At 37.8% G+C, this 13,884-nt stretch overlaps 1 protein-coding gene across 1 annotated transcript in view; it reads left to right on the forward strand.

Annotated features, from left to right (window-relative positions):
• The window catches only part of TTC29 (tetratricopeptide repeat domain 29), a 251,030-nt gene that overhangs the window by 64,432 nt on the left and 172,714 nt on the right, over positions 1 to 13,884 (forward strand). The window contains exon 6 of the mRNA XM_024736180.1: positions 9,545 to 9,757. Coding sequence (XP_024591948.1) covers positions 9,545 to 9,757 — 213 coding nt within the window. The remainder of the gene's footprint in view (positions 1 to 9,544; positions 9,758 to 13,884) is intronic.

The following is a 13,884-nucleotide window of genomic DNA, read 5'->3' on the forward strand; positions in this document are numbered from 1 at the left end:
GGGTCACCTTGAGCAGATAAAGCCATCATGAGCTTTGGGCATCAGCTCTGCCACCTGCTTGGTATGTGAAATTTAGGCAAGAAAACCCCTGAGGCTCATTTTCTCCATCCCTAAAATATAGATACTATTATCGCGTATATATGGAATCTAAAAAAACTAACAAATGACAATAACAAAATAGAAATGGACTCACACATACAGAGAACAAACTAGTGGTTACCAGTGGAGAGAGGGAAGGGGAGAGGGGCAAGAGAAGGGTAGGGAGTTACGAGGTACAAACTACAATGTACAAAATAAATAAGCTACAAGGATGTATTGCACAACACAGGGAATATAGCCAATAATTTATAACATTAAATAATCTACAACAATTTGGAATCACTCTGTTGTACAACTGAAACTAATATAATATTGTAAATCAACTATACCTCAGTAAAACATAAATAAAAATTTAAAATAAGATGTAGATACTTATCTATGTATAAATATATATATACACACACATATATATCAGTTACTATTCATGCTAGGCATATGATGGTAAGGGCTCCACTAACATTATTTTTCTCCCTCCATACTCACCTAAATAGATTACTTTCAGTTAATTAGGTTTTTGTAATATCCAGAATTTGCACATGCATGTTGTCAATCAGAGCGACAATGTAAAGGGGAAAAGTTAATATCCTCACTCGCCACCATCTCCCGTAAGAGAATCAATACTGATACTTTGGCAAATACGCTCTACACCTTTCTCTTTGCTCATACAAGCATATAGTACACACAATCCGAATGCGGTTTATTTAAAATCATGAGCAATCTATAATTCAAGCAAGAATTACATTATTGATTAAGTCCAGAGCAATATAATTCATTAGCTGATCTAATGTCAATATTGACTTTATTTCTCCTCAGACTTTTACACTTGTCGACACATTTTACTTAGTATTTTGAGATGAGGTGGAATGTTTATAAGCTTTTTAATGGCTAGTATCAATTTCCTATTGTTTATTCATTATACAAGTGGTTTACATTTTTAAAAATTATTTGAGTGATTTCAATACTTCCAATTGTGAGCATTTAAAAGCAAAACTGCCCAATGCTTAATCCTTAGAAATTATAACACTTGGATGGAAACTACCATCTGAGGTTTAGTATGACAAGTTTATTAAGACAAGTTTGGGTACCATGTCCATCCCTGACCACAATTCAGTAATCTAAAATCACAAACAACAACAATTAATAACAGTTCCTCCAGAATACTTGAAAAGTCCAGGCAAATTTTCTGGAATTTAAAAATTAACTCACCAGTATTGCCAACATCAGTGATAAAGCCTCTGGTGAGTTTCACCCACACCTGGCTTCCTGTCTTCCTGGGATCCTTTTCATTGTCTGGTTTAGTGACCTGTACTCTTTAACAGGGATATGATAGCATTCCTGTAATGTCTGTCTGAAATCTTTGCTCAAAATGATAAAGGATTCCATTTTTTAAATAACACTTTAAATTTCTTCTAAGTATCCCAAAACAGCTACTCAAAAGTATGGGCACATTTTCTTCCCAGTTTATTAGGGAAGCCATTGAGTTACAGAAACCCAATCTTTGTTTTCCAGCATTCCATTTTGCAATGGTGTGCAGTGGGTTATAGTACAGAGCAAATCTCCCCTGACGAGAGATAAACCCTTGAAAGTGATAGTTTCCATTGGGAAGTATGACGAGCCCTTAATATTTCAGCGTGTAGGTTGCCGTTATAATTATCATAATTGAATGTTACAACCTAAAGATAATATAAATTGCTCATGCAGTTAAACTGAAATGGAAAGCAATGTCTTTTGTTTTTACAAAAAGGCAATAACATATTTCTCTTTTTTCTGCTGTTCAATTTGCTTCCAGCAGATTTTATGTCTACGTTGCACAGAATAGTAACTTAACCGCCAAAGAGGTCCAGGAGCTCCAGATTAAAATGTAATATAATATACAAAAAGCTTTATTGTTCCTTTAGGTTGTTGTTTTAAACCAAAGTGGAATATTTCCCTAAATTCTTCAACAAATGTGTACCATTTACAACTAAATATGCTTATAACTTATACCAGGGCTGCTGAAGAAATAGGCCTTACGGACCTGTCAAATTATTTTCATGCAATTTTTCCTGTAGCGTTATTTTTACTGGCAAGTGTGCAAGTTGATAGAAAAGGAAATAATTAGCTATTTTCAGAATTGCTGATGCATGGAGCTAAAGCAGGCCCGCCTGGGCATCTTAGAGATTGTGACATTTGAAATTACCTGAACGATACCAGAGCCATTTTTGGACATAATTAACACCTTGCCTAATTAATGTCAGGTCTAGACAGAGTCACACTCTATTTAGGAAATTTTATTTCAAACTTGCTTACGCCTTTATTATATTGCAAACTTTAGATTTGTTTGCTGTTTTCTTAAGTGGAGCAACTTCTTCTTTTTTTTCTTTTTTCTTTTCCCTCCCCCTTCAAGTAATCAATGCACTGCTGAACGAGTTCATTTTAATGCACTCAATCATGCCTCTAATGTTCGTAGCTTACGGGCGCAAGCATCAGTAATGCAGGAATGTTATATGGCTTTAGTTTGGGCCATTTCATAAAATATTCATGGAATCAAAAATGTGCATCAAAATAGCGGCTGGGAGAATTACATTTATGTTCCTGCTTTTATGGCAGCTTCACATTTAAACCCATTTGTGTTAATATCTAGTCAATCTTCCTACTTTAAAAAAAAACTAAAATGGGAGAGATCATATACATTCTCCTTTGCTTAATATTTGTTCTAGACATCTGCTGTGATACAACAAATATCTATAAACTTTCAGAGATGTTGTACCAGGGAAGAAGGGTAAGCAACAACCTGGGTAATACCCAAATGTATAAAATCTTATTTTCTCTGCGTAGTATTTATCTTAACATCATACCAGACATTTTGCAGTTTACAACATTGTTTGGGTTTTGTTTGTATTTTTAAATAAATGGCTAGATTTCTTGTTTATGTGGGCTTTAGGTAAAGTGAAGCTCCTTTGTAGTAGTTTTATTTTAAGAGTACACTTTCTTTTGGGTGAAAAACTATAAATGCATACAACATTGTCGTTTATGTAGATGTTATATAATTGTTTAAAAAAGAACTAAAGCAAACCAAAAGAAAAAAACGAGACTGAGGCTACTTCTATCCATGCCTGGATTCTTGTCTTACACAATTGTTCAGTGTCTCCCATGATGTGTTTTCTGATACTATCTCATGTTCTTGAGCTAAATCCATTACTGATGGTATTGGTGGAAGGTCACCACCGGTCACTCCCACAAAACATCTTGGCTCCATTTTCTTCCCTGATTCATGTGAAATATTAGTGGACACTGGATTTTTTTCTTAGCATAGAACCAGGCACTTCGCTGAACAATGGTTAGTATGCCTTTCTTGTCACAGTTACTCCTGTGATGTTTGTTACTCATAGTGATGAGTAATTCCTGGTGCAACAAGATAAAGCTCATTTCCCCTCAGGATACCTTTAACATCTATGAATGTGCTCTTCTCTTTTCTGTTTTCAGTAAACTTTTACTTTTGTGATACCTTGGTGTAATTCTTCTTCTTCTCTCTGCCCTCTTTCTCAATGAAAAATAATGTTAACACTTGTGAATTCCACAGAGGGACGATTATCTAGACGCTTGTCCTTCAAGAAGATTGATGGTGGGATCTGGGAATCTTGTCTGGTCCTGATATATTAAAGTTTATTTGGTAACAAAGGGCAGACAACACATGAACACCGTGAAGAAGCTATAAAGGTTTGCCATGAGCCAAATTTGAAAATCTGGTTTATGATCTTCATTTGTATTTACATGTGTAGTGTCAGAATGACCACTTACAACATTTCTCTCAGGTATATTAAATTTAAAAATTTCAGATAAAAACAGGATGCATTATGTCTTAATAAATATCTAGGGCTGCCCCGGTGGAGCAGTGGTTGAAAGTCCGCCTGCCGATGCACGGGACGCGGATTCGTGCCCTGGTCCGGGAAGATCCCACATGCCGCGGAGCGGCTGGGCCCGTGAGCCATGGCCGCTGAGCCTGTGCGTCTGGAGCCTGTGCTCCGCAACAGGAGAGGCCACAACAGTGAGAGGCCCGCGTACCGCAAAAAAACAAAAACAAAAAAATAAATAAATAAAAGTGAGCTTAGGGCTTCCCTGGTAGTGCAGTGGTTGAGAATCTGCCTACCAATGCAGGGGACACGGGTTCGAGCCCTGGTCTGGGAAAATCCCACATGCCGCGGAGCAACTGGGCCCGTGAGCCACAATTACTGAGCCTGCACATCTGGAGCCTGTGCTCTGCAACAAGAGAGGCCGCAATAGAGAGAGGCCCGCGCACTGCGATGAAGAGTGGCCCCCACTTGCCGCAACTAGAGAAAGCCCTCGGGAAAAAAAAAAAAAAGTGAGCTTAGACTATTTACAATAACCAAGACATGGAAGAAACCCAAAGGGCCCATCAACAGATGATTGGTTTAATAAGATGTGGTGTGTATATATCTATATAGATATATATATAATGGAATATTACTCAGCCATAAAAAAGAATGAAACATTGCCATTTGCAGCAATATGGATGGACCTAGAGATTATCATACTAAGCGAATGTCAGACAAAGACAAGTATTATATATCACTTACATGTGTGGAATCTAAAAAACAATACAAATGAATCTATATACGAAACAGAAACAGACTCACAGATATAGAAAACAAACTTATGGTTACCAAGAAGGAGAAGGCAGGGGATAAATTAGGAGTATGAGATTAACAGATAAAAACTACTATACATACAACAGATATGCAACAGGGATTCACTGTATAGCACAGGGAACAATATTCAATATTTGTAATGACCTATAACAGAAAACAATCTGAAATATATACACATATATATACTCTGTGTGTATATATATAACTGAAAAAAATGTTTAATTTAAAAATAAATTTTTTTTTTTTTTTTAAGAGTCAGCTTAGGGCTTCCCTGGTGGCGCAGTGGTTGAGAGTCTGCCTGCCGATGCAGGGGACGCGGGTTTGTGCCCCGGTCCGGGAAGATCCCACATGCCGCGGAGCGGCTGGGCCCGTGAGCCACGGCCGCTGAGCCTGCACGTCCGGAGCCTGTGCTCCGCAACGGGAGAGGCCTCGACAGTGAGAGGCCCACGTACCACAAAATAAATAAATAAATATAAATATATAAATAAATATCTAGTCAATAGTAATATGAGTCTTTACTCAGAAAGTAAGAAAACCTTTAAAATCTTGTTCATAGTTGGAAATATAAATTGCATGGAAATGATATCATTGTTAATCATGCTTAAAGGGAAATACTTGCCTATTTAAACTACTATGCTCCCTTCATAGTGTAGACATATTTTAAAATCAAATATTATACCATATTATAATATGTACTTTCAAATTCTAACCAGCCTTTAGAAATTTCAGCCTGGTCATTTGTGTGCTTCTGATTATTTGGATCAAATCCTTGCTGGCTTACTTATAGTCCTATTTGCCACCAAATAACTTCAGAAACGATTCCCTACATCTGAGAAGGGCTGGAAAACTCTTCTTCTACGTATTCACCTTGGTTTAAAACAGTGCTAATCACTACTATATATAAAATAGATAACTAGTAAGGGCCTACTGGGTAGCACAGGAAACTCTACTCAATATTCTTTAATAACCTGTATGGGAAAAAAATCTAAAAAGAATGGATACATGTATATGTATAACTGAATCACTTTGCTGTGCACGTGAAACTAACACAACATTGTAAATGAACTAAACTCCAATAAAAATTTTTAAATAAAAAATAAATTTTAAAAACCGTGCTGTGCTGATCACAATCCCCAGTGACCTCCTCTGTGGCAAAGTGGTTAAGGAAGGGGACATGAAACCATGAATAACCTGTGACCACCGGTTAGGACTAAGTATGGGACATCCTAGGTGGCATCACCCCATGGATGTCACCTCACGGTTTAGGTTAGAGAATTTAGATGCAGGTTACAGAGCTGTTTTTACATCAGACTCCTTCAGGTAGACCAGTGAGAAGCACATCAGTGGCCAGTATCTGTTCTTTCATGTTGGAGGATCTTGTGATTGCCTGAGTAGAGTCACAGAATTATAGAACTGGTAGAGACTAGAAATCACATAACTCAAGCATTGTTTTTAACTTCAGATATTTATGTCCAGAGAATCTAACTTACTCCACCCAAGTTTTCTGACTTGTACCTAATGTGGCAGAACTAAGTTGTGTGGGCATTTGGTGATCCTGGGTTTAAATCCCAAACATCACTTTTTAGCTATTTGAGTCATTTAATGTTTGTGAGCCTCGGTTTTCTCTTTGGTGCAAAAGAAAAGTCATATTTACTGCACCAGTTTTGGAAGGTTAAATAAGATAATGTCTGGGGAAAAAAACGTTCCATTTTGACTAGCACCCAGTAGGCCTTCAAGAAATAGTAGCTCCCTGTTCCTTTTACCCAAGTGTCTTGGACTGCTCCTTCCTCATGGCAGACTTCAAATATATCCTTGTAAGAGCTGAACCTTGGCAGATATTCATGACCTAAGCAGTACACTGATACTAGTCCCAAGTGCTCAAGCAAAATTCAAACTCAACTGAAAAGTCTGTTTCTCAATCATTCCAAGGCCCCCTTCCATAGTAGCCAATTGAAACCAATGTCCCGAGAACCTCCCATTTCATTTCTGCTTAGCCTGTGCAGGAAACCTAATCATATCAGTAACAGAGGGAAGTCTGGCTTGTTTGGAATACAGAGACATGGTCCCCACCTTTGTCTCCCCCCTTCCCCCACTTCAGCCCTCTCCGCATTTCCTCCACATATCCTTTCCCCACTTTCACCCTCCCCTCTACTTACCTCCCCTTTCTTCCACCATGTGGATCAAATCTTGGACCCAGCTATCAGTTCTCATATGCTATTTACATCATTATGCCTCATTTGCACCTCATTGTAATTAGTCGGGTTATCCAAAGCTTCATCTCCTGGCTCTCCTCCTGGAATTCTTAGTGAATCTGTTATTTTATAATGCACTTTTGGACCCTCTTTCCATATGGTTACTGTGTGTGACCACAGATGCTGTTAGGCCCTTCCTAGTCTCCTTAAGGTCCCAAGTTTTTCTGGAACTACCTGGTTTACTCACAGTTCCCTGTATCCACTTGCCCCTATTCACATGGCCAAAAAGAAATATGTATCCATACTTTATAAATAGATGGATGCTGGATAAAAAAAAGAACTCTCGTATACATCTTTCCAGGGATACAGAGCTATACTTTATAGGCAGAAATATAGTTAACAGAGGAAACATAACATACATATATGTCAACGCTCCATTCGAGTTTTAAAAAAGAAACGAGAGTCCTGGGTATTTGGAGAAAGGTGTTTCTGGCAGAGGTGCTGCAGGAGAGAGGTGAAAAACTATGCCTGCTTTTGTGGGAGGTAAGAGAAAAATTGTCAGTTAAATGTAAAGATAGAACAGTAAACTTCAACCTTCAGTATTTGCATCAAAATGAAAAAGGACTGGGCATTAATTTTAAAATAGTTTCCATTATATATTTCTCTTTACAAACTGAACACATTTTGATGATAGAAACATTAGAAAATGCCAATAATCCGGAAAAAAAGCAGAAAAGAAACCAATTCATCACCCATATAACACTGATAATGCTTTGTAAATGTTATCTGATGTTTTTCAATATTTTCACTTATCATAAGCACCTGTCCATGTAATCAAATATTCTTCTGTAATATATTTATGGCTTTGTAGTCTTTTATCATGTGGAAATTTCATAATACAAGTTTATAAACAGCTCAGCAGCACACACCCGCCTCTCTCTATGTATCTTTCCTGATATGCCCTCCTTCTGCATGGGACTCAGACTGGCCATGTCTTTACTGAATTTTTGTACAGCTTATTTGCTGATTATACATCTCTGTTGTGTTTCCTTTAAAATACTATTTGTCTTTGTGCATTTTTAATATTTATTCTGATAGCAAATTCAGTGCAAAAATAGGAGGAAATTATATACAATAGTGATGGCAGTGGCTACAGTATCCTGGAATGTCCAATCTGTAATATGCAGTGCATCTTATTTGAGGAAATGTATTGAGCCTAATATGGCCTACATAGGTTAATTTAATCAGTTGTGATAATATTGTCATAAGGACTCAACTACATATTTTGCAGGAAGACTATGTTGTACTTAAAGAAAGGGAAAATAAATAGTGGCGATAATTCAATTGGCCTGTGGGTTTTTAAAAATATTCTCACTGTGCCAGCTGGTAACAGCAGCTGTGTTTATTGAGTACCTACTCTGTATCAGATATTGAACAGGTATTAATTCATTTCTCACGATAACACCTTGAATAGTTACACTATAATCTTACTTGCAGAAGAATTAAATTTGGGCACAGAGAGTGTAGTAATTAACCTGAGGCTAAACAGCAAAAATGGTAAAACTGGTATAGGGATTCAGGCTGTCTGTTTGGAGCCTGCACTCACTCTTAACTACGATTGTTGAAATGCCTAGATGTAAGTGATTTTCCAGTTCATTCCAATTAGGTAACTCCAATACCATAAAAGAGCATTTACATTACAGGATTTTGTGTGCATTTCTACAAGGCAATTCACAAGTAAAATACAATCTGTATCATGGAACTACAAACTACCCTTCCAGAAACGTGCTTGCTCACATTTCAAGGAATCAAATGACTTAAAGTTAATTTAGAGTTTTGGCTTTGAGAAGATATATTTCGGGCTATATTATAAAATATAATTGAGAAGGGCAGTTAAGTTACATTGTAATTTTAAAATTAAATAACTTGGAAAGTCCAATCAAACGTTGAGAAGTAGTTTAAAGCTCCATAATACTTAAATTTGAAATTTGTAACAGTTGCATCCTTTCTCAAGACACCTGAATTCTCGAGAATGAAGAACTGCTTTCTGTTGGGAAAGCAGTGCAAGAAAGTGGTTTAGAGTGTGGGCTCTGGAATCAGACTGCCTGGACCTACTAAGCCACTGGCCAGGCAATCTTGCACAGAATTCTTAACCTCACTCTTTTCTACCTTAAAATGGAATCATAACAATCTCTTTTCCACAGGCCTGTTTTGACAATTAAATGAGAAATGCATATAAAGTGCACAGCACAGTTCCTTGCATATATAATGTTGAATAAATGTTAGCTAATATGATTGTTATTAATAATTATTACTTTACATTCACACTGTCTCTAAACATTTGCAATTCTCCTCAATTTCTGCTAGCCCAGGTATATCCCTTTAGTGGGTGTCCATTCAAAATCAGTGCTGAATCTGAGGTCCAAATTGAGATAGCTCCTTTCCCAGCTGAAGTCCTCTTCAGCCTTAGAAATACTTGGCTGCATTCCGTGGTTCTCTCCCCGCCCACACACACTTTAATAGTAAAGCACAAGATGTATGCAAAATATTTGAAAATATGTTCTGGCCTGTGGTTTGTATTCAGGAATGGCTTTTATTCTTCAGGTCAGCTTCTGGAAGCTGCGGAGCATTATGAGGCCTTCCATCAATTGACGCAGGGACGGATATGGAAGGATGAGACAGGCCGCGTTCTCAACTTGTTGGCCTGTGAGAGTCTCCTGAGGACTTACAGATTACTCTCAGACAAAATGCTGGAAAATAAAGAATACAAACAGGCCATCAGAATTCTTATAAAAGCTTCTGAAATAGCCAAAGAAGGTGGGTGGAAAAGAGCACTCTCACATTGCTGCCTTTAATGGGCAGGTACTGCTTCTCCCAAGAGGGAGGTAAAAATTGTCAAGTGTTTGGGTGATTATTTCCTATGAAATGCAGGGACAAATGCCATGAATATACTTTCAAATTTCACTGTAAAACAGAGGGGCCTTAGTGCTGACAGCAAGAAATCCATTAGTTTCTTGAAAGCTTTATCTCCAAAATTGCAACCCTCTGGGAATAATGTTATAAAACAGTAAACCCATGATGAGAAGGTAAGGTCATTTGCAAAAGATAACTCTGTGTGTGTGTGTGTGTGTGTGTGTGTGTGTGTGTGTGCTTAAGGTCATATATTCCTTACAATCTGAGAGACCTTTCATTGTTTGTAAATTCCCTATTGTCGGGTAATAGGAACGATATGATAAATATTTAGTTAAGAGTAACAGGAAGATAGAACTTTAATATATTTTAGACCCATGCCTGTCAAAGTGTGTGGCCTTTGGACTGGCAGCATCAGCATCACCAGGAAGCTTATAAGAAACGCAGCATCTCAGGCCCCACCCCAGACCGACTGCATCAGAATCTGCAGGTTTGCAAGATCTCCAGGTGATTTGTATGCACGCTTACAGCAGTGAAAATGCTTTTGTGACAGCTGATCACATCCTTAATATTCTATTATCATTAAAATATGTATAAAATATAAAGAAAAAAATTGGAACATATACTCATAAGCTTTTACTTTGTGAGATGCAAGGATATTTTGTGACCTCAGAGTAGTATATTAATAAATTACTTTTCATGAAGGAGAAAAAGATGGAAGTTACGCTCTTGAACAAAGTTCATTAGCTCGTGGACATATTTAATCAGTTGGCTTATTGAGTAACAAATGGCTTATATGGAGTAAACAGGACTGATTTTCTGGGTTTGATTTTAATTTTTTAAAGAATGAAAGTAAAATCTTAGCTTATTCTCTCTGTTAATTTTTAAAAGTAATATTAGTTAAATTACCCATAGGACATCACCCCCAGTGAAAGAGGTATCCCATTGAATGAACTGCTTCTGAATGAATGGTGATCTAGTACCTTCCCCAAAGGGGTACACACTGACATAAATAGTTAGCTCTTAGATCAATTTCAGCAGCTAAATTTAGTCACGTGAAAAGTTATGTGGATTTTTTTTAACATCTTTATTGGAGTATAATTGCTTTACAATGGTATGTTAGTTTCTGCTTTACAACAAAATGAATCAGTTACATATATACATATGTTCCCACATCTCTTCCCTCTTGCGTCTCCGTCCCTCCCACCCTCCCTATCCCACCCCTCTAGGTGGTCACAAAGCACTGAGCTGATCTCCCTGTGCTATGCGGCTGCTTCCCACTAGCTATCTGCCTTACGTTTGGTAGTGTATATATGTCCATGTCTCTCTCTCGCTTTGTCACAGCTTACCCTTCCCCCTAATCTTGATGAGTTTGGCTATTGGTTTATCTATTTTGTTTAACTTCTCAAAGAACCAGCTTTTAGTTTTATTGATCTTTGCTATTGTTTCCTTCATTTCTTTTTCATTTATTTCTGATCTGATTTTTATGATTTCTTTCCTTCTGCTAACTTTGGGGGTTTTTTTGTTCTTCTTTCTATAGTTGGTTTAAGTGTAGGGTTAGATTGTTTATTTGACATTTTTCTTGTAAGGGAGAAAAAGTAGAAAGAAAGAATTAGTAGAAGTAGAAAGAAAGAAAGGAGGGAGGGTGGGAGGGAGGAAGGAGGGAGGGAAGGAACGAAAAAAGAAAGAAAGAATATAAAGTAAAATAAAGTAAGATAATATATAATAAGGTTATTAAAATAAAAAAATTATTAAGAAAAAAAATTAAAAAACAAACAAATATAAAAAAACGGACGGATAGAACCCTAGGACAAATGGTGGAAGCAAAGCTATACAGACAAAATCTCACACAGAGGCATACACATACACACTCAACAAGCCTCTCAGGCTGGTGAGTGCCAGTCGGCCCTCATCCTCTGTGCGGGAATCTCCCCGCTTTTCCCTCTGCACCCCTGTTGCTGTGCTCTCCTCCGCAGCTCCGAAGCTTTCCCCCTCCGCCACCCGAAGTCTCCGCCTGCGAAGGGGCTTTCTAGTGTGTGGCTTCCTCCTTCACAGCTCCCTCCCACTGGTGCAGGTCCCGTCCCTATCCTTTTGTCTCTGTTTATTCTTTTTTCTTTTGCCCTACCCAGGTACGTGGGGGTTTCTTGCCTTTTGGGAGGTCTGAGGTCTTCTGCCAGCATTCAGTAGGTGTTCTGTAGGAGTTGTTCCACATGTAGATGTATTTCTGGTGTATCTGGGGGGAGGAAGGTGATCTCCGCGTCTTACTCTCCCGCCATCTTCCCGGAAGTTCCTATGTGGACTTTTAATGTAAGTTAATGTTATCAGGTAGGAAAAGGTATTTCACTTTAGGTTCACATTTGCTAAATTGTAAGGTTGTTCACAAAGAAAGCAAGGTTCCTAGGCCCTCTTCCAATAGTCAGAGCCTGCCAAGCCGTCTCCTTTCTGAAAGCATCTCTCACTTTCTGAAGGACAGATGAAGAGAATAGGAGAAAACTTGCTTCTTCTGCTTCTTCTGCTGTGATAATTTTTAATATCTTTTAAAGCCAATAAATATTTGTGCCCATGTTTTTCATATAAGATAGTAGACAGGTTAAAAGATTGCACAGCATTTTACAGAGCTCTGACAGCCGCTGAAACGCTCTGGGACAAAGCATCCCTTCTTACTGTTGTCTCCTACTTTGGTCAGGGAACCTGAAGCAGCAAGCTGACGATTGCATGGATAACGCCTGCCTCCCACATTGATTTACATGGTACTTAAGGAGGACCGACATCCACTGTGCACCTTAGTTAGGACACCTTGGTGTAATGCACAAGTATAGTACCAGCCATACAGTGGTCTCATGAGTCTATTATTCTATTATTTTCATCTTTCAGACATCAGTGCTCTTTAATAAATCCACAAAGTTGTACAAACATCAACACTGACCCCATACTCATTAGAAGGCATTCTCCATACCCTCCTCCCCCTATGCCCTAGCAACCATTAATCTACTTTCCATCTCTGTGGATTTACCTCTTCTGGATAGTTCACACAGATGGAATCATGCTATGTGTATTCTTTTGAGTCCAGCTTCTTTCACTTAGCATCATGTTTTCAAGGTTCATCCATCTTGTAGATGGTATCACTACTTCATTCATTTTTATGGCCAAATAATACACTATTGTATGGTTGTATCACATTTTCTTTATCCATTCATCAGTTGATGGACATTTACGTTGTTCCCACCTTTTGTCTATTATGATTAATGCTACTATGAACATCTGTGTACATGTTTTCAGTTCCTTTGGGTATATACGTAGACGTGGCATTGCTGGGTGGTACAATTCTATGTTTAACTTCTTGAGGAACTGGCAAAGAGTTTTCCCAAGTTGCTGAACCATTTTACATTCCCATCAACAATGTATAAAGGGTTTCAATTTAGCCACATCCTCACCACTACCTGTTACTTACTGTCTTTTTACTGTAGTCATCTTAGTAGGTATAAAGTGATATCTCACTGTGAATTTATTTTGCATCTCCCTGTTGGTTAATGATGTTGATCATCTTTTCACGTGCTTATTGCCCATTTGTATATCTTCTTTGCAGAAATGTCTATTCAGTTCCTTTGCCCATTTTTAATTGGATTATTTTGTCCTTTTATTATTGAGTTACAAGAATCCTCTAATATTCTAGATGCAAGTCCTTCATCAGATTTGGTTTCTTTTCACTTCTGATGGTATCCATTGAAGCCTGAGTTTTTAATTTGATAAAGTGCAAAGTAATTTGTTTTTTCTTTTGTTGTTTGTGCTTTTGGTTTCATAACTAAGAAGGCTTCCACTAATCCAAACTCATGAAGATTTACTTCTGCACTTTATTCTAAGAGTTTTATAGTTTTAACTCCTGTATTTAGGTGTGCGTGTGTGTGTGTGTGTGTGTGATGTCAAGAGGGTCCAACTTCACGTTTTGTCTGTGGATATCCAGTTGCCCCAGTACCAGTTGTTGAAAATGCTGTTCTTTCTCAATAAATTGCCTTGGGACCCTTGTTAAAGATAAT

This window comes from Neophocaena asiaeorientalis, unplaced genomic scaffold (genome assembly GCF_003031525.2).
Source record: "Neophocaena asiaeorientalis asiaeorientalis breed wild unplaced genomic scaffold, Neophocaena_asiaeorientalis_V1.1 scaffold7, whole genome shotgun sequence".
In the NCBI taxonomy this organism is placed as follows: Eukaryota; Metazoa; Chordata; class Mammalia; order Artiodactyla; family Phocoenidae; genus Neophocaena; species Neophocaena asiaeorientalis.